The 26,924-nt window shown below is 36.7% G+C and overlaps 1 protein-coding gene across 2 annotated transcripts in view; it reads left to right on the top strand.

Moving 5' to 3' along the window:
- Window positions 1-26,924, top strand: part of LOC131696149 (phospholipase A2 inhibitor beta-like) — a 51,765-nt gene that overhangs the window by 2,447 nt on the left and 22,394 nt on the right. Inside the window, exon 1 of one of the 2 annotated variants that reach the window (XM_058984687.1) lies at window positions 24,437-24,892. The exons of the other annotated variant lie outside the window; for it this stretch is intronic. Coding sequence (XP_058840670.1) covers window positions 24,788-24,892 — 105 coding nt within the window. The 5' untranslated portion in view covers window positions 24,437-24,787. Of the gene's footprint in view, window positions 1-24,436; window positions 24,893-26,924 lie in introns of those variants that run through there. 2 annotated transcript variants of the gene reach the window in all.

Raw genomic sequence — 26,924 nt, 5'->3', positions numbered from 1 at the left:
AGAATCGGAAGGGCAGCTAGCCCACGGTGTCTTTGTCGAACAACTTTGTTCAAAAAAATTCGGCATCCGTAAAACTTCGGGATAAGAAGGAATGGACTTTTCCCTTTCATTTGAAAGTAAAATTAAAATATTCTGTCGGGGGGACTAAAACAACTTTTTATTTTAAAGTTTTTTGATTGAAAACATAAATTTTTGCCACTAATTGGTACTATGACATTCAAAAAACACTAAAAGTGAGAATCTGATGAACAATTTCATTGTCTACAACTTCGTAGAATACTATAAATCGATGTAAAATTACCCGAGAAAGTTATTAAAATTTTATCAGTTTTTAGGTGTGTGCGGGGCCTATGTGTTAAGAAGTCGATTAACAAGGACTTACAAAAAAATGTTGGATTTAAATGAACAGTAAATTCAGATAAATTTCAATGTTTACAAAGTCCCATTCTCAGCAGAAAAAATATATTTTCAGATTCCTCCGGGTCTTGGGCGAAAATGACACATTATGAACAAAGAGGTGTGGAAAAGTGTTGTCCAAATTTATTAGATAATCTTATCCCTTTTCAAGATGTTGATTAATGTCACTGATTTTATCATGCCCTTTTCATTTCTTTTCTCGCTCTAGGAGATAGCTAATGTAAACTAGAATGACCCTTCTTCCTGATCCTATCCTGCCTGGTAAAATACAAAGCTTTATATATTAATGAACCAATGTAAACAGTTAGAATCATTGTAATAAACGACGGATTTTATTGCAATTTTGGGTTGAGAATCCTGTTTGTCCTTATCAACATTAAAAGAAAGATGATTGAAAGAGAAAAAAGCTCTTCGAGTTTTGCATCCATGTTTGTTATCTTTTTGGGTAGATTCATTTCATCAGAATTTATAGAGTTTTGCTTGTCCTCAAATTTAATTCCAAATCGAACACACTTCACACAATCTTAGAAAAAAGAACAAAACCAAATTTCATAATTTCCTTTAAGAAGAAATTCCGGAGTCGTTACTCGTTGAACACGGAACACGGATCACAAAAGAAAACAAACAAGAAAATATCAGGCTGGACCATACATTCAGTAAATTCTCAAAGTAATACAAGTCTGTTTATTCAAGATTTCCCTCATAATATGGGATAACATATTAAGAAGATAGAGTTGCCAGTTCAGTTCTGAATCTGGAGATATTAACAGCAACACTTCTTTCGGATAAAGGTGATACTTTCTATATCTACTTTTATATTGAGATCGCTATCTTCGTACAATAGACAAAACCTTTATTTCTCATATATCCCACAAGATGCTAACGAGCAAAAAGGTTGATTCAAGATTATATCAAGCATACTCCAGAATAAGTGAAGAAGAAACAAATATATCTGTGACAGAAAAAAATGTTTCATTTTGCTGCATTACCCAGCATCTTTCAAAAGAGTCTTAATTTCGTTCAAATTTTATCTACTCTCCACTATATCTCCTTGCTCCTAAAATATCATTGGTGCGCATAAAACGGTGGAATCTGGAATTATGTTTTTTCCGCTTAAAGGTGGGACTTTGCTAGCATTCAGATTCTGAGCACACTGTTAAAATGAAGCAATCTATTTTTTTACAAATGAAAATGCTTTTGCAATAAAACTTCTTAACCAATAGGCCCCGTGCGAAACTAGAAACTTTGATAAAAATTTAGTAGCTTTCTCTGGCGATTTAAGATCGCGATATAGTTTTCTAAAAAGTTGTACACAATGAAATTTTCCATCAGATTCTCACTTTTGGTAATATAGGAATGTCTAAAGAACTACCTAGGGGCAAAAATGCGAACCAGTTTCATTGAAAACCCTAAGTTTCCAGACAAAAAATCTTTAAAATAAAAAGTTGTTCTGGAACCCCCGACTGAATATTTTAATTTTACTTTCAAATGAATAGGAAAGGCCCATTCTATCACATGCCGAAGGTTTAGGGATGCCGATTTTTTTCGAATAAAATTGTTCTACCAAACACACCGTGAGCCACTTCATTTCGTGGATGTTATGGTCATTAGACCGGCAACAATTTTGACTTTTTTTTCGGAACACTTTTAAATCAAACGGGAATTGGGTTCTCATACCATTTGTCAAATATGAGCTTTTTCTGAAAACTCTAGTTCACTCACAAGAGTTTTCAAGTTTGTATGGTGAAATATATGAAAAATAGGCAAAAGAAACAACAAATTCATTAAAAAATGCCAGTATCATCTTGTGTATCCCATAATCTGCAGATAGATAGCTTAAGGTGTAAGGATCAACATTGCCGAAGACTGCAAATTGAACCGGTTTTTACAGTAAAAAGATATTCTCATATAAAACTATGTGTTGCTTCTCTTTCTCGCACATGCTTATAACAGGCAATTTCAAAAAAATCGGTTGTTCTTCAAAGTTAAATAACTTTATCGGGGAACCTCTAATCAATATGCAACCTTCAACAAAGCTGTTCGTTATAAAAAAAGCTATGTGGCAAAAATTTTTGAGGCATGCGGAGCTACTGTGGAATTGTTTATTTAGCTTTAAGTTTTTATTTCCAAGTTTCCATATATATTACTATAGAAACTTCAAACCTCTTGTGGGTGAACTAGAGCTATCGGAAAAAGCTCATATTTTGCATATGAGTTGTTCATCCAATTACCATTCGAATTAGCAGTGTTCCGAAAAAAAGTCAAAATTAGTGCCGGTCTAATGGTCATGCAACCACCTTTTACTGCTTCAGGCGGTTTTATTCGGTTCATTATTTTGCGTAAACTGACACTTCAAAGGTATTTATCACTCAGCATATGGAAGTGTGGAATCTCTAAAGATCTTTGGTTAAAAATATTGGTCCATAATACTTTTTATCTGGAAAATTGGACAAACTCCATACGAAGCAATTCAAAACCATTAACCTTAATGTTCTTTCCTCCATGATTGGATATATTGTGACCATTCAGAATTTTCTTAACTGCGAACCAATCGCTCCCCATAAAATCCAGCTATTTTACACTTTTGTCTCATCTGACCAGAGGATGTCCTGCTATTTCTCTTTTAAATAAGGAACCTAATTTTTTTGGTTTTTTTTGGCGCACTACGGTCGAGTCTCCAGGTGTCTAGAGGGCTAATAGGACTTCCCAGGGGCTCCTACCAATATAATTACGCTCCACAAGCCATCTGTGGAGAGTTCTGGGTGACAGTGATTATTTCAGAGTATCCGTAATCTTCGATACTGGTTTGAATGTATTCATATTGGGAAGTTGTTAGATATGAGTATCATCAACGGGAGTTCGTCACGTCGCTACACGTGGTTTTGCATCACGGCGAACATTGAATTGAAAACATGCTGTTGGGCTTTCTAGAATACGAGAGAAATATCTCGCTGCGACTTTTCCTCTTTCATCAGTCCTTTTATCAAATTCTATCGCTTTTACGAAAATGATATCTTCGACCACCTTTTCTCCATAAGCTTGCAACAGACTCGCCAAAAATAAGCTTTTAATGAAATTTTCGATATTTCTCTGAAATTTAATACTTTTAATCGTATTTTCTAGAATTAAAAGACCCAAGCTAACCCAAACCATCGGCGACAAGGTCAGATAGAACTGATGGCAGCACACCACCTAGAAGACATTCGCAGTTTCCATTCGCAGACACTCAATTACCTCATATCTACTTGTCCTAATGATGAGCACAAATGTCGGTTGCTAAGCATTGCGTGTATCCAGCTCGTGATATATGAAGGTACTCCATGACCTCGTACTTCTATAATTAATTCGAAAGACACGTTGTTAAAAGTACCTTCTATATCAAGGAATTCTTCCAAGCTTGACTGCTTTTCGAAAAAGCTATTTTAATGTTGTACTACATCCCGAATGTAGTAGTCGATTTAACGATCCACTGATCTGAGAAGGGCGGACTTGGTCTAAAGCTCTTTGCCTCCTCATAAGCAACGCGACCACCTTTTGGGAATGAATTTTACAGTTCTTTCCCGCCACGCTAATGAAATGTATCCTGTTGCAACGCCACAAAAAAAAATTTAAGTATGCTTCATTCATATCCTCTTTGAAGTAGAACTGAAGTGATACCATGTTTTCCCCGAGACGTATACGGAGCAAAACTTTAACCGTTCATTTGATCGATTCGGTTACGGTTACGTGCAAGTGCCCAAGAATCAGCACTCCCTGAAAAGAATCCAGGGACAGTGGTCAGTACAGCCTGGAAAATGTGAGTCAAAAACATCTTTGTTGTACGAGGATTCGTCATTAGTAATTCTAATCGATCTGACATGAAAGTGTTTTGATTAATCTTCTATTTATTTAATCTACTAGTCTCGTTGATTATTCAATATCGCCTTTTCTTAATCGTGACAACCATTAACGCGAAAACGTGGTTTTTGTAGGTTTGGCTTATTCTAACTCTCACATCAATTTGTTCAAACCTTTTTAAGATTCTCAACAAGATAGAAATTGTTTAAGCTAAGCTCCGTCATCTTGCATACAAAAGTTTTAATTTGTTAATATGTATAAGTGTTGATTATTTTTGATCGGGATAGGGAATTTCTTTTGCGTCCTAGCCACCCCCCCTCCATATTCTCTCATCCATTTCTGGATTAACTACAAAAATGTAACCTTTTCGGAAAATCATGCACGGGTAATGTTTGCAATTTTGTTGCTTGTCTCGCTTTAGTCGTTTCAAGAACAAAGCAAAACAGCGAACTCAGTGTTTCAATACCAGCATTGGATTTTTATATACATATTGGATAAATTGTCAAATTAATAAATAATAACGTCTAGATGAGCAATCTTAGTAATGGATCCTGTCACGACATTTGACCATATATTTCGACAAAATATAACAAACTCAACCGAGAGTTAGTGTTACTTCAGCCCATAGCAAAGAGCATTGTTTTGGAAACTACTTGTTTTGTTGAGTTTATCACCATGAGAAGGTACAAAACTTTTCCAACGACAAAACACTTATCTCAAACGTCGTGGGGTGAAACGCGATTCTCCACATACTGTCATATTCTGCGCTTTGAACATTTTTTGTAATGCTTGCACGTTTGTATATAGTACATACTGGCTACATTATTATGAATGCGGTACCACAATTTTTCACCAATACACACCTCTAACGGAAACCTACTCAACACTAAATTTTCAGTCTTATTGGTGTTCAAGAGTCAGAAAAAATAACTTGTGCATACGACTATTTTCGTGTTGACCATTCTACGAATTTGGTTGTGCACATAGCGCTCGAGATAATCGTCATGATTAAGCTAGCTGTGAGTTATGGTTTTTTTTATCGTGACGTAATATAGAGGATTGACAAGAATGAAGACAAATAACTTTTAAGTATGCCTAATATATAAACACGAATAGCCTAATTGAACTTATTTCTTGAACAACAAATATATGCAGCTAATTCAGAAAGTACATTTGATCTCTTATTCAACTCATTAGTCATGCTGCACTACTAGTCATGGAGTCTACAGTCAATGGAATACGCCTAAATCGGCATCAACTCATACCAAGCAGTATATTTAATAACAAAATTGGTGTTAAAATGCGAAAAATGCTCGTGATTCCGCAAAGCGAGTAAACGTATCTCTCTTTATCTTTCTACTTGGGTCAGTGCACAGTGGACAGTTACAAAAATTGGTAAACCTTATTCAAATCTGATTTTTAACAAACAATAAAGCTTTTAAACTGGTGTTAGGCGTTGTTGATTGAGCGATCGCGAACATTAGTAATCGTCGTTACCTTCATTAAAAGTGATTTACTCTGGATCATTAAATTATGTTTATTCATCCATTTATTTATTTATCAATTAAATGTTTTTTTTATTTAGGGGCCGTTCATAAACCACGTAGACTCATAGGGGGGACGGGGGGGTCTAGCAAAAGTCTACGTTTGTCTACGAGGGGGGAGGGGGGCTCTTTGAAAAAGTCTACGTAGACTCTTATTTTTTTGTTATTCTCGTATTACTAATTATAAATGGGATTTAAAGAGAGTTGTATTTAAAATATCGGTCTGTTCAGCTAGGTGTATTTATGCAGGCACTTCAAAGCTAGTACACTATTGAGGTAACTACTCGTTAGGCGACCACTCAACCCAGAACCCACGATTTTGTTTGGGCAACCTCACACATTGTTGTTTCTTGCGTATATTTTGATATAGTTTTGATCTAGGAATAATACAAAATGACAGTTCTAAAGATGCTTGGCCAAAATTCCTCTCGACGGAAGATTTTGAAATCATCTGAGACACCACTAGTTAGCAGACATGCATGGACCATTAAATGCATGAACCATAAAAAGTTGAAAAATGGTCAAAGTTAAGCAATAAAACCACCATTGTAACAACAAAACACCCGATTTATATTAATAGGTGGATTAATTTTTTTTATTTGTTGATTTCGGTGGTTAAAGCAGTAGTGTAGTGAAACTTCTACAACAAAGTGTTGAATCGAGTTAATCAGTTTCTCTTGCAATCATTTACACTGATTTCAAAATATTTAAACACCCGTTAAATTTTATGTCTTGACCCTACGCAACTCCGTGCAAACCGGTTCTACTATATTTATCTTCGAAAATATTCGGAGTTAAGCTTTGATACTTTGCGATAATACTCTCAGGTGATATGGCTATTAATTACATAAGAAAAATAAATATTTTTGGGAAGATTTAAATATTTGTTCACGAAAAGTGAAGTTTGTGAGCATAGTTGGTGTATTATTTTAGTCTAGATAATAGTACACGTCGACAGTATTATTTTGTAATTGTTTCCTTTAATTTAACAATTTTGAATGCACCAGTAAGGCTCAAAAAGTGTTTAGCAATTCTGCATTGTTGCCGTAGGTTACACTTCGGCCAAAACTTGAACTAGTTATGGCAATAAATCTATTTACATATACTTGAGTGACTAACCTTGAAAAGAAGTATTCCGCTACACAAACGTTGACAAGCACCTTGATTTGTTATTAATTGATTTGATCAGTCATAGACAAAAAACCAATGTGAAAAACCTTTCTTTAATATTTAAAAAGTTTGAAATAAATCGGAACGCTAATTTTTAATTGAACATTATGTGCTTCTTGCTAATTCTACATTTCCCGCGAATAAAAAAATAAAAGTCTACGTAGACTTTTGGCGTGGGGGGGGGGGGGGTTTGGTAAAAGTCTACTAAGGTCTACTTGGGGGGAGGGGGGGTTAAAAATTCTCAAATTTCGGTCTACGTGGTTTATGAACGGTCCCTTAGTTATTTGTTATTAACAAACACAATATGGTTCACGAGAACGCATGATATGCGGATAGTCATCTTAGTCAGGTAATTGGTTCGAAAGAGACTTATAACTTCCGAATTGGTTGTACACACACCAAGTTTCTGTGTGGATTGCCCTACAATCCTCGGACGTCTGGATCTTCAAGCCCGCGTTCGAGCTCTACGTAATAACTCTCTTCCGTTCAGGAGAACCAACTGTGGTTGCTCGAAGGCTGTTACCGGACTCCAGCGAATTTTTAACAGTGTGGCGACGGCCTTTGACTTCAACCGGACGCGGAATGCGATAAAAGCGAAAATGTTGGCAATTTTAAAATATAATTAGTTTAAGAAACCACCATCGGGGCCAAGGGGCCTTTTGGTGAAGGTAATAAACGTAAACAATAAATAAACCAAGTTTCTGTAATTTGTTTCAGCAAAACTGAATTTGCTAAGAATTCAGCTTTGCAATTTTTGTTTCGCTGTTTTTTCTTTGTAAAGCCCATTATTTTGACGAAAATCAGCAAATCTATAGAATTTGATTACTGCAACAATCAGTGAAAGAATGGCAATTTTGCAAAGTTCCAGCAAATCAAACTGACAGTTCAGCGAATTTTGACAATTTTGAATTGCTGTAATTTCAGCGAAATATTTTTTGCTGAAAGTATTACTGATATTTCAGCAAAGGCAAAATTCAGCAAGATTTTGCTGATATTCGGCAATCAAAATTTAGTGTGCAAAGCTGGTCCTGTACATTCATGAAGCAATGATTGAAGTATTTCGAAAATGTGAATGCGCTGTTCTTGACTATAGCGATAGTTGCATCCAGCGCGCTTTCAAATGATTCACCGTGACGATACAGACTTTGCAAAACCATAGCAAGTTTGCTTATCCATCAAGAAGTCCCAGGTTGAAACGAATCAGGCCGAAAAATGTCACATTCTCGCAGAAGAAACATGTAACTATATTAAATTAGTTATAATATTTGCATTCCGACTTCGTCTCATCGGAATCCGACACTAATTTAGTGACACGACTAAGCTACTTGTGTTCCTGAGCAATACCAAATGTTTCGATTTCATTAATTCTCATCAGCTTAAAATGAGCTCCTTTTTTTGCGGGACATCGTGCTTGATTAGGGCTTTGCTCAAGAACACAAATTGTGACCCCGTTTTTTAGAGCTAGCGTCAATCCGGCGTTAGCTTAGTCCTGTTACTAAGTTATTGTCGGATTCTGATGAGACGAAGTCGAAATACAAATATTATAATTAATTTAGACTTTAAACAATTGTCTCCTTAAGGTAGAAAAATAGTTTTTATCAAAAGTTTTCTCCGCTAAGGAGAAATATAACATAGTACATTTAATTAATTCGGATTCTCAATCGGCTTTGCACAATGATAACCGTAACTGATATTTTGGTATTCAATCAGCGACAAAGCCAGTATTAGAAGACCAATTTCTTCACCGTCGCTTTGCGCTTAAGCTAGGTTTAAACGTACTAATGAACTTGGTTTAACAGATAAGCGAGGGTGAAGAAATCGACCCTAAGACACAGAAAGCTTTGGTACAACGAGTTTATAAAGGTTAGGCGGAACAGTGTGCTGAGTACGTGATTTTTTAAAGAGTTTTATGCTAATTTTAAATGAAAAAGCGAAAGGCAATTTGTTGGTAGTACTATCTAAGAAAATAAAAACAAGTTGCATTAAAAAAATATTGAAAATTGGGCCCGCCACCGAAGCGAATTTATTCGCATAGGCTTGCGGTGAACACTCTTCCACATAAAGCGCTCAACTGAAATCAAATAAGTTAGAAAATTATTAAAGAAAAATGTAATATGGTGCACTTGAACGATTCAGTTTCCCAAAAAAATTGTCATAAAAACGTGTGAACAGTAAAATTGCTGTTTTAGATGATCAAAAAAAAATTTAGCCTGAATTACACAATTATAAAAACCTGATTTTTCTTTGGATTATTTGAGAATAATATTTACGGTTTCCACAAAACAGATCAGTTCAGTTCTAGTGGCTTGATTTCATGAATATACAAGGCATTGTTTGAGGTGATCGAGAATATGCAAGAAAGTTCTGTAATTTAACTCTGTGTTTATAAAAAACTCTTTAAATTACCGAATAACTGAAGACGCTGAACAGGATTTGAAGCGACATGGTTTTTCGTGTCGATGATTTTGTTAGAGAGAATCATCTTATCGTAAAGTTAGTGAAATTGGTCTCATGTGATCAAAGTTACCGCGGTGATCAATGATACCACGTTTTATTGTAGTTGCGTTTGGTTTCAAACTAGCTCGTATTAGACACACGGCGCGCGAAGCAGAACAGTCAATAAAAATAAAAATACATCTTATCCCATATGCAGCTGCATCATGTGCGTAATGTGGTACAGATAATGTTCAGAAAGCTTCATTGTGACAACAACATGCAACACGACGTCGAATGAAACAACTTTATTACCAAGATTATATATGGTAGGTCTAAACGCAAACTAGCTTGGAGTTCAATAAGGGAATCATGTCAAATTAAGGTAAAATAGAACCAGTTATGTATGACACTTCAAGAAACTTTTTCCCAGATATTGCCAATGGTATTCGTGCAGCAATTTGACACTTTCAGCAGATGGTGTGAAAACAACCGAATGGTTCTGAATCCGGCGAAATGTTCTGTGATATCGTTCTCCAGAAAAAAGATCCTATTGAGTTTGAATATAACTTGTCTGGAGCTCTTGTTTCCCGAGTGAGCTGCGTTACGGATCTTGGAGTGCTGTTAGATTCGAAACTTACATTTAAGAATCACATTTTGTATGTTGTTGGTAAAGCATCGCGAAGCCTGAGCTTCATTTTCCGTACGGCTAAATCCTTCACAGATATTTATTGTCTCAAAAGCCTCTAATGCTCTTTAGTGCGCTCCACGCTGGTGTATTGTTCGGCAGTCTGGAACCCGAATTACAAGAACAGCAGCGATCGAATTGAAGGCGTTCAACGAAAATTTATACGGTATGCTCTTCGACGCCTGCCTTGGTGCTATCCTGTTCGTCTACTAAGCTACGAGAGTCAGTGTCAACTCATCCACCTCGATACCCTTCAGCGTCGTAGAGAAAGAGCCTTATTCATCTCTGATCTTCTGTCAGGACGCATCGATTCTCCAGATTTACTAGAGCGAGTCAACATCCAAGCAAGGTTCATAACGTTACGCGGAAACGTTCTTCTGAGAGTGCCGTTTCTACGAACTATTCACACAGCTAATGCCGCTATCACGGGACTACAACGCCTCTTCAATCGTGTGTCGCACCTGTTCGACTTTCATTTGTCTCGGATATCATTAGGAAATCGATTAATGCAGTTTTTTAGATGTAATTAGTTTAAGTTTCCATCATTGGGGCCGAGTGCATGTGTGCGATAAATAAATGAATAAAGTAAGAACGCTTGTAACCTTATTTCTTCTTACCTGACCAGAAATATGGCTCATGCCAAATTTCAACACCATCAATATACTATAAAATATTCTCAATAATCCATAAATACCCCAAAATATGGTAGCCTGTCAGAGTGGAAACCGAGTGAATTTGAGCAGATTGCCTTCTAAAGAAAACCTATTTACTGCAATCAAAACTAATAAACAGGCACCTACACCTTCACCAAAGCACAGAAAAGCATCCATCCAATAAATGCTGCGTCTAGTATCTCGAAACGAATAGCCTGCACATTCAGCGAAGTGTCAACATTTGCATCTATTACCTCCAAACCAATAACCCGGAAGAATAAGAGCGTCAAGAGAGCAATACCTATAACGAGGTGGACAACGCAGCTGTCATTTACTTCTCTTTTCACCTTCACGTCATCCAATTTGGCAGCCATTTATAGTTCATTATAGTATTGGTATTGAAGGTTGTGCCTTGGATTGATTTGCGTAGTGAACAATCAGATGTAATTCTCAGCATGTTCCACGGTAAGCTTTCAACCATGTACTTTAGGATTTTGTGCAAGATGGAGCTTCCTGCTTGTCCCAACATGATGGATGGTATTAGTATTAAATTGCGCACGTTATGATACTGAATATACGCAACTTTAGAAAATATTCCACGTAACGATGACAAACTTTGTAATAAACAACTGCGGTGTTGAGCCTGAGCAGAACTTTTTCGTCTTTTTCACTCATGGCAGCAAGAATAAATATAATATTTGCTTTGTTCTAGAAACGGTACACTAGATCGAGAAGTTGTTAGTTATCATTCACTCTTTTCGTTTGTTACTCTGACTCAGGCAGGAATAGAAAGTAGACAGTGTAACGTTCACAGCATGCAGGAAATATATACTAGGGACCCAGATTTACTAAAGAACTGTCAGTGATATCTAAAGCAATAATTCGGTGTAGCTAAAGTGCCTCCTACAAAAAGTAGCTAAAGTGCCTGCTCATTTCACCCGACCATAATAGGTATTAATAAATGCGCACGGTATGCGTATACCCAAGCACCACTCTAGGAAATTATAACAAATTTGTATCAAATTTAAAAAAATGCATTTAATTTCCATTTTTGCTTCGCAGGAAAACTGTTTCGCCTTACGCTGATTTATTTCGTTCGACGTTTTTTTGGATGCAGAGTTAGTTTCCAGCAGACTTGTTATAAACACTTCAACACACGATGAGGGCTAATATCCCTCCCTCTTGCTCAACGAAATGATGTAGATAAATATTTTCTTACGCATGGGATATTTGCTCCGTGGAGGAGAGTGTGCTACACCTCATGATGATTCAAGAGGAGTTTGTGATGTCCTCACACGCCTTGTGAGGAGGTAATGATTAGTTGCTATGAGGTTTTGTTATATGGGTTTGATGCGTGTGTAAAGTTTATTTCTGATGTATATTTTTGTATTTGAAATGAATGTATAGTTAAGCGTTGCATGAAGCAATGCAACTATCTAAATATATACATAGTTTTCAAATATGTATAGAGTCATGAGCCTCTTTTCACCTTATTACAATTAGCACCTTACCCATTTGAAACCATTGGTTAGAGTTGTGTCTACCATATATTTGTACTATCTTTTGACTTAAATGGTAGTGCGATAGTTTGGGCATCCGATTAGAGTTTTAGTTACACTCAAACAGAAGTATTCCACAATTCTCGGGCCATTTATTATTTTACTAGCGGTTCTTAGGAACGAAGCAAACGTGTTGGTGCCAATTTATAGAAATTTCATCGATTGTAGGCCTTGTAAGTGATACAATAGTCCAGTACCCTCCTTAAAGGGCCAGAATTTGCCATCGATCTGTTATTAAAATATAATACTCGTTGAGGAAGAAGTAGTTACGTATCAAAGATTGCGACCTTTTTTGACGTTTGGCACCCATAGCTTAGCTAAAACGTGACATACATGTTTATATTGAAGCAAACCGTTTATTCGTTACGCACTGTCCAGGTGGATAACCGGATGACATCATAACTCTTTTCACGGCGCTATAGTGATTTTTTTAACTTTTCAAGTGAACTGGCATAGGTTATAGTGCAACACAAAAAGTTTTGAAAAATGTTGCATGCCCCCAAATTGATTTATAGCAGAATTAAATGCTCTTCCGAATTATTATTACATAGAACCATGACGTGCCCTTGGAAGAATGTTGAACCATTTGCATATTTGTCATGAAAAAAATGCAAAAAATGACAATTTTCTTATTATTGTCGCAATTTAGCACAATATTTATAACAGAATAATACAGCATACCTTTGGAAAGGTGTATTTTTTCTCTTTCTAGAACTTGCTAGAAATCGGCGCTAAGACTGGACAACGTAATTAATGTTTTGGTGCCAAAGGTCCCAGAAAATTTTTTTGCTATAAGTGAAGATGATAAGGAGTAATGAGAGCAGCCTTCATTTTTTCGAATTTTCCATAGCACGTTGATGCCAATACATTCGTTAAAAAATCGGTTAAAATGTTACTTGAAAAATAATAATAATGTTGTAAAGCGCTCCCATAGGAACCTGGGCAATGATGTGAGAAAGAACTCTGCGAAATTTCTAAACGATTAGTATAGGAGGTTTTAGGTTAGTGTGTACACCGCATTTTTTCGATTTTCCTCCTGAAAATTCAATGTACCTCACAAAATTTCAATATTTTGCAATGAAAATTTAAGAAAATATTGTACAAATGTTGGATTCTTGTAATGGAATTGATTGAATAGGCAAAGGCTAACGTATATCCTACATAATTCATGAACTCATGTTTTCATTATATTTGCTAAACAATCTGTTCAAAAAATTATTTCACTTGTAGGGGATTATTTAGTGAAATCAGTATCAAAATAAGAAGCTTCGTGTTCTCCTCCGAATATAGGGTAAAGAGGTAAGCCCCTTACATAAAATAAACCCTATTATGGTGGGTATACCACTAATTTCTAGGCCTACAATTGATACAATGCGTATACATTGGCATCAGTAGCTTTACTTTGCTCTTAAGAACCAATATAATAACACAATTGGCATTATGCTATATTTATCCGTAGTGGAGAAAAATTTTAATTAAAAACTATTTTCCTTCACTAACGAGAAAATGGTTTGAAACCACCTTTGCGCATAAAGGACACAAAACCTATAACTAAACTATTTATGGAGATGCGTTTCGAGTTCGAAAACAAAATTTGTGCTTCTGATTGAGTTGGTATGAAAGCTGTAAAATGTTCGTATTTAAGCACAACGAAAACTCGGTTCGAGTGTTCCAATTATTGCCTTACCTTTTAAACCAACGCGTTGAACAAAGATGGGAAAAGCTGCTCTAACCAGCGGCTACAAATTAGTAGGGTGATAATAGAAACAAGACGAAAATAGGCTTATTACCCTAGCGTTGAAAGTAGATAATCAGGATAGTATACAATTTTCGACTATGTATAATTTTAAATATCGCTGTCTATAATTATCTCATTTTAAAAATGTATTGCCCATTGGAAATTTATCCGCATAAACTTTCTACTTTGACATTTAGTAACAAATAAACACAAACAACTTTTTTTTTAAACTTCATTGTCCATATCTTGGAAACTAACCAGCCAAAACAATCTATAATAGAGATAGAAACGAAACTATTTGATAACAACATTTTTTAAAAAATTTATTGAGAAAGAACACTAGAATAGAATCGAATATTATGCACCCATTTTACTTGGAAGCGATGTCATGTTGTATTAGATATCAAAATTAAAATATTTCTAGAGAAAATTTTCAATAGGATGTAACATCGAGAGCCTCTCTTTGTTTACTTTCTTACGACGTCATTACAACACTTTGCACTAATTTTCCAGTACATATCGAAAGCCGACGGTTTTTACTAGAATATTATGCAAAGAGTAGAGTAGTAAATGTTGAAATGGCCGAGTAATGAACAGATGTAAAAGTTACTTACGTCCTACACACCAAAAAATAATGAAAATTAAACGACATGTAAATCAATACGAATGTAAACATACAACAATTGAATCTAAAATTTGATTGAAAATTACATTAACATCAATTGGAGCATCAAACAGCATACAATTTTACACTTTCATTCGTGTAATATTACATGTCAATCATTTTACAACCGTATTCGAGTAAAAATACATTGAAGTGCATGTGTTTTCTGTTTAAAGAAACTGTAATTTTCAACCCACGTGTAAAATTATAATAAAATTCGTTGAAGAAAGCGCGACAAGTCGTGTGTATTTGTGGTGGAGCTTAATTTTACATTTATATTCATGCTCCAAATATGTGCATGAAAATAATCTTAAAATTACAAAATATTTTTATCTGTGTATTCTAAATTTTCTCAAGATTTATCTTCTATTATGGTGTTATTAAGTTTGACGAATAGGATTGATTTTAAATTTTCCGAGCTGAGGTTTATCTGATCGTTAGTTAGTATTTTCCCAAGGCCACTGAATCCTCGCTCAATTGAAACCTGTGTACAAGAAGTGCTCAAGCCTCAAGGTCGTTTGGCACAGTAGAGTCAAGTCTGGGTCATCCAGTCTCGTGGATTCCCACCACATGATGATATCCGTATTCCACGAAGCACTGATCTACACCACGAAAATTATACTTATATCCGCATCCTACGCAGCAGACAAAATCCCATTAAAACAAGAGAGGGAAACAATCACTCTCGCGCTCCACACTCTCAGCATTTTTGAAGAGGAATTCCAACCCATCTTCAATCAGTTTTGCGCTCTCGCCTTTCCTGTGTGATGCACATAACATCCTATAATCACTGAACAAGTCATCACCTCTGATGATGAGTTTGCTTGTTGAGTGGGAGAAGAGTTTTTTTTCTGCTATTGGCGAGGTGTGTGAAGTCCTCCTCAGAATGTTGATACCTCACCTCATTTTAGCATCATGAGTGATGCTCCAGCAAGCCTGGTTTCCAGCAGGGCTTTGACGTCTTACATGCAACGACCAAACACCACGGTATCTGCAGAATTGCCCTTATGTAGTGTAGGATCGCTAGTCACTATTTCCTTCATAGTGAAAGTCAGGTTAAATTCTTCGTTCGTTTTCGGACATTAACATGAAAAATGTAATTCTATGAATCAATTCGTAATTAGATTTCCACATATTAGTATGCAGTGGCGAATTTTCTTTTCCAAAGCCGTACATGTAATTCGAAGCAATAATGCGTTGCGTTGCGTTGCGTTGCGTTGTGACGATGATTTTGGCGGATTGCACACTGACTTCATCATGTTTGACTGCTGATTATCTAATAAGAGTTGCTTAGGAAGTGGTAAGTAGGAATTCATACCAATCCGACCCATATTAAAACCTCAACAGCATGATAGCCATCATTGCCGGCCGCCCCCATCTCCATCGTTCACGGGGAAGGATAAAGGATAAGGTAGACGGGAAGTGTTGATGCTCCACCTACTTAACGGAAGGACGACGATTCATCAGACTCTTCCATAGGTGTCGCGGAGTTGGTGGTTTGGAAGGGTATCAGGTCTAGGATTCGCTCCAAGCAAACGATGCGACCTGTAAAGCATGTTTCATTAGGTAGTTGTTTAGTTAGTCTTCGAGTGCACGATCACTCGAAAAAGAGATGATCTTGTTTAGTTTTTGGTTATTTTTAAACTCTGGGCAGCCGGCTACCGAGAGTATACTATGTTCCCTAAACAAAAGCAATTTGAACTCCACACGGCCGACCGTGGGAGTATTGCCTAGAAAAGCTAATCTTATCCGCGTAATGGGCCGGATCACTATTTATTGCAACAGTATTTGGACAGAATTCGCTACTTCTTCTCTACGATATATTTATTGGCTTGAAAACTACCGAGTGATAACACATTATACAGGCAAAAATAGCGAGAGATGTCATAAATCAAGGAAAGTATTTCTTATTTTCCATATCGGATTGTTTGTGGAATACAAGTATACGAGCGATAATACCGAACACTGAAGGGAAATATAAAGGATTGTTAACCTGATGCACGGGCTTGTTAGCAATAACGGAGCTTTAAATTAGGTTCATAAAAACAGACGAGGCGAATTTTCAATACGTATTGACCCGTGTTCATAGATACTAGTCAGATTAGTCGTATTGGGGCTAATTTCCGATCAACTATTCATTTTTACGGCAATGTTTTCTCGACTAGATCTGTTCGCACCCTCTCATTCTGTTCGCACCCTCTCATTCTGCGGTCTAAGGACCAAATGTCATCAATAGACTTAGACTCGCGTGGAGGCATGAGATAGGAAACTTGTAAGAATTTTGCTATCCCACCGTTTAACTACCAGAATGGATGGGAGAACAGTAATACTAGCAAATACCGACTACCATAAGAGCGGTGCAAATTTGAACGAGTGACGTAGAGTACTGCACTGAAAAAAGGACCAGGAGTGCGATTTTACGAAGTTTTAGCTTCCGATGGCCCTACATTTTCTGACAAAGTGAAGTTCTTGAATGTTGAGATTTTTATTACTGTTTAGAAAAGCAAAAGTATCACAAAGCTAGTGTCAGGCCTTCATAAGACCTCAAGGAGTCACTTTTGGAGGTATTCGTAAATGTAGATTTGTCGGTAGACGGTTCCAAATATAATAGAAAAATACCTAATTTAACACAACTACAGATCACTTGCAACTTAAAAAGCTTTTTGTGAAATTCGACAGCTCCATCTTAGGCCAATTCAATAAATTTCCTACATGAAAGTTTCCATTTTTTAAAAACGGTTTTTAAACCAAAGCTTTGGAAGTTAAACCTTGGCGTGGAAGTGCCGGTATATTAATATATTCTGTTACTTAGTGTAGAATTAGATTTCGTCATTTACGGCTAATATACAACCGCCAGAAGAAACTTAAAACGTTGGTACACAAGAAAGGCGAATCAGAAAAGGTGAGTATATGTCAGTGATTCACTAAATACAGACTGGAAAGAGGGTAATATGGAAAACCTTAAGGTCCGTCCAGATTAAGTCTTCGGTACGGAGCAAAACGTCGGCCTAGGAACTCCTAGCATGTTGTTAGTCGCCTCTTACGACATGGGAGCAGTTCCCAGAGGTTCTATTCTTGGTTGAAATAGTGCAAAAAGATTTCAGCCCGCCGGACACCACACGGCTTGTACATGTAATTCGAAGCAATAATGAAACATTTACTTCATTCTAACTGAATGTTTGAAAAATTGGAAAACACTGAATTGGTCCCCTATTCAACGCCTTCTACGAGGGTGACAGATGCTACTCCAACTGTTCTGTGTAGGATGAATAGGAGAGTTAAAAAGGATTAGTTACAAGCTACCCCTACTTGCTCTGGAACAGGGAACACGTCAGAAGTCTCTTCACAACCTCTCGCTTATGCCACCGGGGCACACATGTGATTATGGTATATAGTCAAAATACACAATCAATAAATAACACATAGGATTACCGACATGTTGGCCAAATTAGGTAGCCTAGTTCTGGAACTTTGATCTGCTGACAGCGTCGATAGGGCACAAAAAGTCAACTCTTCGGTGTTGGTATCACAACAAATAAATAAAGAAAATATGCCATTACCATTCTTTGCACGTATCCACTATATAAGTAAACTGCCATGCGACAACAATGGTGGCGGTACGATGATTCTTTGAATTGGTTGGGGGATTGGTGAGAACGCTGATTAACTGAAAGGCTGACTAACAGAGTTGCACCGCTTCGGTACAGTCATACTACATTCACCAGCAGACGATGTCTGAGGACGTTTCCCACACCCTCTTCACATGGTGACAAATGCCAAAGGAAGTTCAAATACCAAATTTCATAATATTTGAATTCGTTCAGAGTTTTTACCTTTGACACAATGGGAAAGTATGAGGAAAAATAAATTAGTTGCTATAATTCTGAAACCACCTGTCGGAAAATTAGAGTTTATACCTTTTCAAATGTCCAAATGTCTTAACTACTAGTATTTTCGCCTAAAATTAATCTAGTGTGTGAGTGTAACATGAAGTACTGCACTTGTGATTTTTCTGTGCCTCAAAGTATTTTTAACTGTGTGAAATATTTGTCTTACTTCCGTTGAAATCGTACATAGTTGCTCCCCGAATTAGTCTCCTGCCCGGTGTTGTGTTTGTTTGCAAAATTATCGCAAGAATTGAAAATTTTATGCAATAATTTTGCTCAAATTGTGACATTGTTTATACAGCCGTGACTTGTGTTCCCCACAAAAATTGTACGCGCTCATTTTGCCATCTGCACGCCAATAGCGGAAAGTGTTACCCGCATTCGAATTTGGCGCATAGCGTGGCGAGATCGAAAAAGCCGGGTGTAGGGCGACACTCCAAAACGAAGTCGCGAGAATAATGCAAACATTCGCGCTGCTTCCGCCACTGTCTGTAGTACTAGAGCCATTCAGCGAGAGATCAGAACAGTTGCTGATAAACGAGATTTCGTCTCGTTCCGAGCGAACTAAAGGGCACTGCACTCAAAGCGTCTACTTGGCCCACTGGAGTACTCGTTCGTGAATTCAATTTCGACCTGCCTAAGTAGGATAGATTTCTTTAATGGGATACTGGGATACTGTTTACGTGAAGTAACTAGTCCAGCTGTATTGCATACATCCCACGTAATCTCGTCTCTTCGGTCACCGGGACGCACACTAGCCGCCAGTCGTGAGGAAGCCCTTAATCCCTCCATCACTCCAGTCGTCCCGGTCCTGTGGAGGAGATGTAACGAGGGGTCTTCCGCAAACCTACCTCAGGCAAGAACAATGCACCTGTGAGCTCGGCCTTGCCTCAAAACTCTTCGATTTCCACCCTTGGTCATCGACGGGATAAGCTGCTGCTATACTACCAAAATATTGGAGGTATCAACTCAATTTTTGAGCGATACCGCCTGATTGAAGCCCTAACAATAGCCGAAAATCCACTGGAGGTGGCGTATTAGTAGCAGTTAATACCAGTTTGAGGGCAAGAATTGTCGAGAACATTTCTTGGGTTTAACTAGAGCAGGTTTGGACGATTATCGAGCTTGGCGACCATAGGTTGTACTTGTGTGCGTTGTATATTCCACACGTAATCTCCAGTCACATCCTAAACGTTTCTGGAAATACGTGAACGAGCAGCGCAAGGAATCTGGACTGCCGTCGTTTATGACTTTCAATGGGAACACAGCTTCCACATCACGATACATATGTATACTTTTTGCGGAAAAATTCGCGAATGTGTTCACAGACGAGGCATTAACTATTGAACAAATCGAACTCGCTGCCAGCAGAGCTCCACTTATGGGCCAAACTCTGGGTGCTGTCGATGTCAATGCAACACTGATTACCAGAGCTTTCTCTCGACTTAAGTCATCTTTCAATCCGGGACCGGACGGGTCCCCCTCTGCTATTCTGAAACGATACATCTAAGTTTTGGTTACTCCGCTTCTTGACATCTTTCGAGCATGAGCATCTATCGCTAAAGGTTTTTTTTTGTATGTAAACCCGAAGAAGTGGTCGGTAATATCGAACGCGTTAGTCACGTGAAGGATCTGTGAGTGATTCTGGATACTCAACTTACGTTTAAACAACACGTCTCCTCTCGAGCACTGACATGCATCTTCAAGATAGTCAAAAACTTTACGGATGTTTATTTTCTCAAATCGCTGTACTGCTCTTTATCCCGATCAATACTAGAATATTGCCCCGAAGTGTGGAGCCCAAACTATTACTATAACTATAATGTTATGGAAAGTGTACGTCGCTTTTTACGTTTCGCGCTCCGTAGGTTGCCGTGGAGAGATCCTGTCCGACTACCTAGCTATGAAAACCGGTGTCAGCTGAATCAGCAGGAGCCCTTGTATGTTCGAAGGAATACAGCAAGAGCATTGTTCACCGCCGACACTTTGCAAGGTCGTATAGATGCCCCAACTATTTTGGAACAAATCAATATAAACGTCGCACCACGAGCATTACGCAACAACATTATGTTCCGATTACCATTCAGATGCACTAATTATAGTAGGGTAAAGGGTATAATTCGCCCCACCGGGGCAAAATGCCCCTCTTCGATTCCCAGGATTCCTGAATTATCTATAAAGTAAATATGATTGATAACAGCATCGTTTCATGAAATCAACGTACTAAGTTAGTTTGGCATTTTTAATATGTTGCAAAACAACAATATACACAAAAGATTCAAAAGAGCTACTTTGGTGATGTAAGTTCCCACTTTTGCCAATAGGAGTACAACCAATTAGAAACAGTCAGATTCGATAGAACTATTTCAAGTAGCTTACTAGAATATTATAGTTACTATCTTAGTTTTTAGCTTGGCTTAAAACTATGTGTGTGTATAATTATTCATGTATTCACAACAGCTCATCACCGGCCAAAACGCCCTACCCATTGTTGTGGGGCATACTCACCGATTGCTGTGGGGCATACCGTCCTCTTGTTGTGGGGCATATAACACTTTCACCGGGGGCATTTTGCCCAGGGTGAAAGAAAAAACTACAATTTAGGCATCTTTGAAAAATGTTTAATAGTACTTGTATCAAGATGTTTTTAATAAAACACGAAACGGATACTAATTTCTAACTAATATAACAATAGATCAGAGTAATTATTAGTGAGAAGATTATAGTGTCGAGTGGTGAAATATAGCTATTTTTGCTTAAGGGGGGCGTATTAGACATGTTTACCCTATGCATGGAGCCATCACTGGTCTACAAAAGATTTTTAACCAGGTTACTTCAGCTTTCGATTTCAACATGTCTATACAAACTCTGCGTTAACGATTTTCTAGACTTTTATTTTATTTATTTATCTAGACTTCATTTGACCTTTTTTATCGTTTTTTTTGTGATTTATTGTATGGCCGTTATTTTTGTGTATGACTTGATTGTTAGAAATAAGATCTATCCCCCTCCTCTATCACGAAAATTTTTTTGAAGCAAAAAATTGTTTCTAGTAGAAAGATGTTACGTAATGTTCGAAGTTACTCCCCCTCCCCCATATGTCACAACATGTCACAATTTGTCGTACTCCTCCTCCCCTAAAAGCGTTACGTAAATTATGAATGGTCCCATAATAGCAACAGAAAGCTTTTCTCAAGTATTGAAGTTTTACCAATGCTTTGAATGGGTTGTTTGATAGCTATATTAAAATAAGGTTGACCCTTCAAAAGTCGCGTCATGGATTGACTGTACATTTTGAAATTCGGGACAAAGTTTTTTAGATTTTTAGGTCTTACATTTAGATAATGATGCGACTGTCGGAGAGCTAAGTCCTAATTACTTAGTTCAGTGGAATCTGTGCTTGATCTTGTACTCGACTGTCGAACGAGATTACACATTCCTTTATGCAGAGTTGGTATGACAATGAAGGAATTCGGTCAGAAACATTCTTTTTACATCAGGCGATGAAATGTATAGGACACTTATGAGTATCGAGATGATGTCTGTGTTGGGGAAAGTATTGTGCAAATTTGATAAAATTGTCTAAGTTTCCCCTATTTTTTACAGATCTGCGGATTTTTAAATAGTATGCTAATGAAATACACAGATATTTTTTTCTGAATCGATTGGTGTTCGAATCATGAAAATCCATCAAGAACAAAACGTAAGCGATAACATTGTATGTTTCTTACATTTTCCCAATGTTATTACAATAATACGGATTTTTCAATAGTGTACAGTTGAAATAGCAATTTAAAGTTTCAATCAATTTTTAAGTTGGATTTTTCTGAATCGATTGGTATTTAAATGACGTAAATCCATAAACAATTAACAACGCTACAGTCGTTTAAAATTATGCCACATTTTCACGAAGCAGATCGAATTTCACATTTTAGCTCCATATAGTCGAGTAAAGGTGCACCCTTATTTGTCTCATTGGTTCAGCGTTTACATGAAAAGTATGAGTAAACTCCACAATTCACTATACTTTTGATAAAACGTAGTTTACGTTATACAGAAAATATGTTAAAAAACTAAACCTGCATTTTAAAACTCGCTACATCATATATCAAAATTGTAAGAAGCTTTCCTCGTAAAGGTTCTCTAACACGTTTCAATTCATCCATGTATCTATATTTGCATAACAAGATTCCTACTGTCACCCTAGTTATGTATGCAATCAGTCAGAGCTTTGTTTAGGAAACAAGGTGCCAAATTCGGCGGAATTCGTAACATATTTTCGTTTCAATTATCGAGGTAAATTTGGGGTCATTCGCCTTTAGAAAAATTCCTAAACCCTGTGTACGGAGGTTGGAAATCGAACTGATCTGCGTACAAGTCAATCGATTTGACAACAACACTTTTTCCGCCCCTTATTAATTCAGTAATGTTGGCGATATCAATTTTTTACGATATTGCACACACAATCAAGCTAAATGCAAACAGTTCATGCAACTTTTGTGAACGCCTAGTTCACATAAGCAGCATGAAATGTTTGCATTTAGCATCTAGCTGGCCCCAAGTCAGTGTCAGTTACTGACGAGATGTATACAAAACACCGAAATCCAACTTTCTAAGAATTTATATTTGCATTAAACCTATTATTTACAATGGCTGATTTAGATAATGTTATAAATCAAATTTTGCCATGGAGTTTCGTTGCTGTACTGCCCACAAAAGCATAAGAGTTCCATATGCATTTTAATTATAAATATATTATATGTTGGATTATATTGCGAATCAACTTCGATTTACAATGCGTAAATGAAACTACCTGCTTTGTCTAAAAAAATATAAAAAACCACACCATCGTTGTTCCATCCATAAGATTCAATGGAAATGAAAATTGTGGTCAGCGTTTTTTTCTCGGCTTGATGTTTTTCATTATGGGACTAATATGCTTTAATGTGGCAGTTTATTACTTTGACAATTATTAATATACCACCACCATAGCAAATCATCATTAGTAATATTTCGATTGGATACTTTGAGTGTGATTTTTAGTTTATGTCTTAGGTTATGTGAACAGTGCTTTGAGATCGGATCGATACTTGAGAAACCAAACCGTTATTTAGAAACCTTTCATGCCAGCTTTTTCTAATTCTGTAATTCTGGATCGTTTCACTTAGCAATTCATCCAATTTGGCATAATTCAAGATGACACTTGTCGATTGCCAACTACGAGTCCGAGAGTTCGAAACATAATGTTTGTCAGTGTGGAATTGTTTATTTTTTTAAAGGCAACAATACTTCGTATGGTGCCTTATGATGCCAATCGATGTATGGCATATCTGCCCCAAATGGATCCTCCACTACATTAATAATGTAGCACTCGGCTGGGACGACACATGTGAATTATGTTTTTATTTTCTCAGTTTTGTTGGCACGCTTATGGTATTGTTCCTTTACTTGGATTGGTGTACTGAAAAGGGTGGCGAAATCAATTTTAAACCAAATCCATTATACATCCCACTTTATTCATATTAAAACATTTGCATAATTTTGTAATTATTAATGTTCATTACATTTCAGTATTATTTGTTACATTAAACACTGTTGACGAATTTTACGAGGATTTTGATGAACACCTCGCCAAGTTTCCCCTAACAAAAGTAACACCATGAGTGCGAAAACAAAAAAGTTTCATCATTTCAAAAAATATTATAGGAAGATTAATCCAATTAGTATTCACATTGCACTCAACGACGTGCAAACAATCCCTTGCATCGAGAAAATGTGAAAAGATGCAGTCGGTGTTGTCACTCCCATCGGACGGTACAATGCAAATTGGTTCTCTTGTGGTTTTTGCTAGCTGTGACGGTGGTCACGAATCCTCACCGAAGTCAGAAGTGAAACATCTGTTCAATTATCGTGTGGCTGTTACTGCCGGGTGGCCACGGAACGGCCATCGCTTTGCTTCCAAAATAAATTTACTTTTTATCTCTGTTTGTTCATATTTCGTTTACAATCATACCACGTTGTTGGTTTTTATTGGAGATTATTCGATGTTAGTGAAGATTACACTCCACTGTGCAGGCCGTCTGTTATATGTGCTACGTTAAACACGACACGGAAGAGCATTTCCACATGTTTGGGCAAAAAGAACATGCCACAAGCAACAAATTAGTGGTGGAGTAAATCACAACATAACATGTGTAATGGGAAAGTTTACTACATATATGAGTGTCATTTCACCGTCCTGCATGACCTTTTATTTATTGTCACGAGTATACATTTCCTACGTAGAATATTGGTTGTCCATAGTAAGTACTTTTCCAATCAGTACACAGGATATTAACCCTCACATCTGTGTTTATTAGAATGGTACAATTAGATAAATAAGGATTTTTGCGAATATGAAAATAATATTGTATTTGTCTTGCGAGTTCCAGTACGAACCACGGATTCAATCCTCGCGCAATTATTGAGCAATAGTTTTTGCTAGTGTCATGGGCACAACCTTCTACTTCAATCCTTAATATTATGGTAATACATTATTGATCAAACAATCACTGCATTTGTTTTTCCTCTTTTGAATTTCTCAAGTGACACTTGACAAATAATAATATATGTGCCATGTGGTATCGTACACGCTCTAAGCAAGCTTGTTCACCTATTGTCGACAATCGGTGATGTCATATTGATGGCAGCTAATTATGAATAGCTCTCGCTTTCCAAAACAAAGCGTCAGCAAATTCATTCAACTGCATATATCCATTTGCAAACTCATCATTTTGCAAATGGGTCTAATACGGTGATTTAGCGTTTAGTTATAGATGAAGACGGGGTTAGAAAACCAGGCGTGGCTTTTCATTCCCTGGTTTCAACTGGTGACGAATGGTGAAAATCGCAAAAACATAAATGCTGTATTTTCGCATATCTTGATCTTGAATCAAGTATATAAGATAATGACAATGGCTACACGGAAAAAAATTGTTCACAAAATCGTGAATAAAGTTCCACGAGTTCTAAAACAATCACATTTTCACGATTCGAAAACAGGACCATGAACAAAAATCATGTGTTTTATAACTATGTTCAATTTCCCTTCAGTAACGCCCGCTTAGCACTTTTATTAGCGGAAATTTTTGTTTTTGTTTTGTGAACTTCAGTCACGGTTTCCGCCATGTCATTACCAATTAAATTTTCTGTACGCGAACCAGTTCGAAACTTTATGAACAATACATATTCATAAAACTAAAGGTTTACTCATGCTTTTTCTCATAGATATATGAAAATTTGTGCACAAAATCAAAATATTATGGGTATTTTCTCGTGAGCTGCTTCACGAAACACGGAATTTTATTCATGAATCCATTCAATCCCCGCGAACTAATTTATGATCCCTAATATATTAGTCACGTTCCAATATCCATGCTCGTGAAATAGTTCACAAAATAATGGAATATTATTCATGTATTCGTGAACTGGTTCATGATTTCTAATATATTAGTCACGATCCAATACCCATGCTAGTGGAATAGTTCAAGAAATCATAATATACATGTATTCGTGAACTGGTTCGTGATACCTAGTATGATAGTTACGATTTACCATTCGTGATCGCGAAACAGTTCACGAAATAATAAAATATTATTCATGTATCCGTGAACTGCTTCATGATTCCTAGTTCATGATTTATAATCTATTTTTGGTGCTGGTGATATTTCAAAATATCTCTAATCATTTTGAATTTCATGTAACATGGTAATAAAATTTTAACGTGAACTATTTCACACAATTTGGAGTATTATTCGTGGAATCATTTTTGTTCCATGCACTTTTTAATGAAATGTCCAGCTGCTAGTGACCAGTAATAGGTACGAGCAGTAGATATAAGACAACTATTAGGACCTCGAACATCGTTATTTATTTAAGGGGGAAAGGTAAGGGCTTCACCGTAAAAAAATCAATTTTTTTGTCAAATTTTTTGTAGAAAGATGAGTGAAGCGAATTGATCGAAGCTTTTGTACATCATACTACATCATTTCAATAACATTCTGTAATTTTTTCATGCAAAAATATCTACAAGCGACTTGGTGATAAAGTTTTTTGTGGAACGTCTCTGGAAAAACACGATTTGCGGTGCTCACTGCCATTTAAAAACTACTTGACCGATTTATTTCAAACTTTGCATTCACATTCTATGTAAAAAATGCCTGACCCCTACGTTGAGTTTTTAAGATATTTTTTCAATTAAGAGGTTTTTCAGTAATAAAATAGCGGAATCGCTGTTTTTAAGAAAAGTTTCGATCAATTCGCTTCACCCATCTTTCTAAAATCATTTGACAAAAA

Source organism: Topomyia yanbarensis, unplaced genomic scaffold (genome assembly GCF_030247195.1).
Source record: "Topomyia yanbarensis strain Yona2022 unplaced genomic scaffold, ASM3024719v1 HiC_scaffold_8, whole genome shotgun sequence".
Taxonomy (NCBI): Eukaryota; Metazoa; Arthropoda; class Insecta; order Diptera; family Culicidae; genus Topomyia; species Topomyia yanbarensis.
The sequence above is the reverse complement of the archived record's forward strand: the minus strand, read 5'-3'. Positions and strand labels throughout refer to the sequence as shown.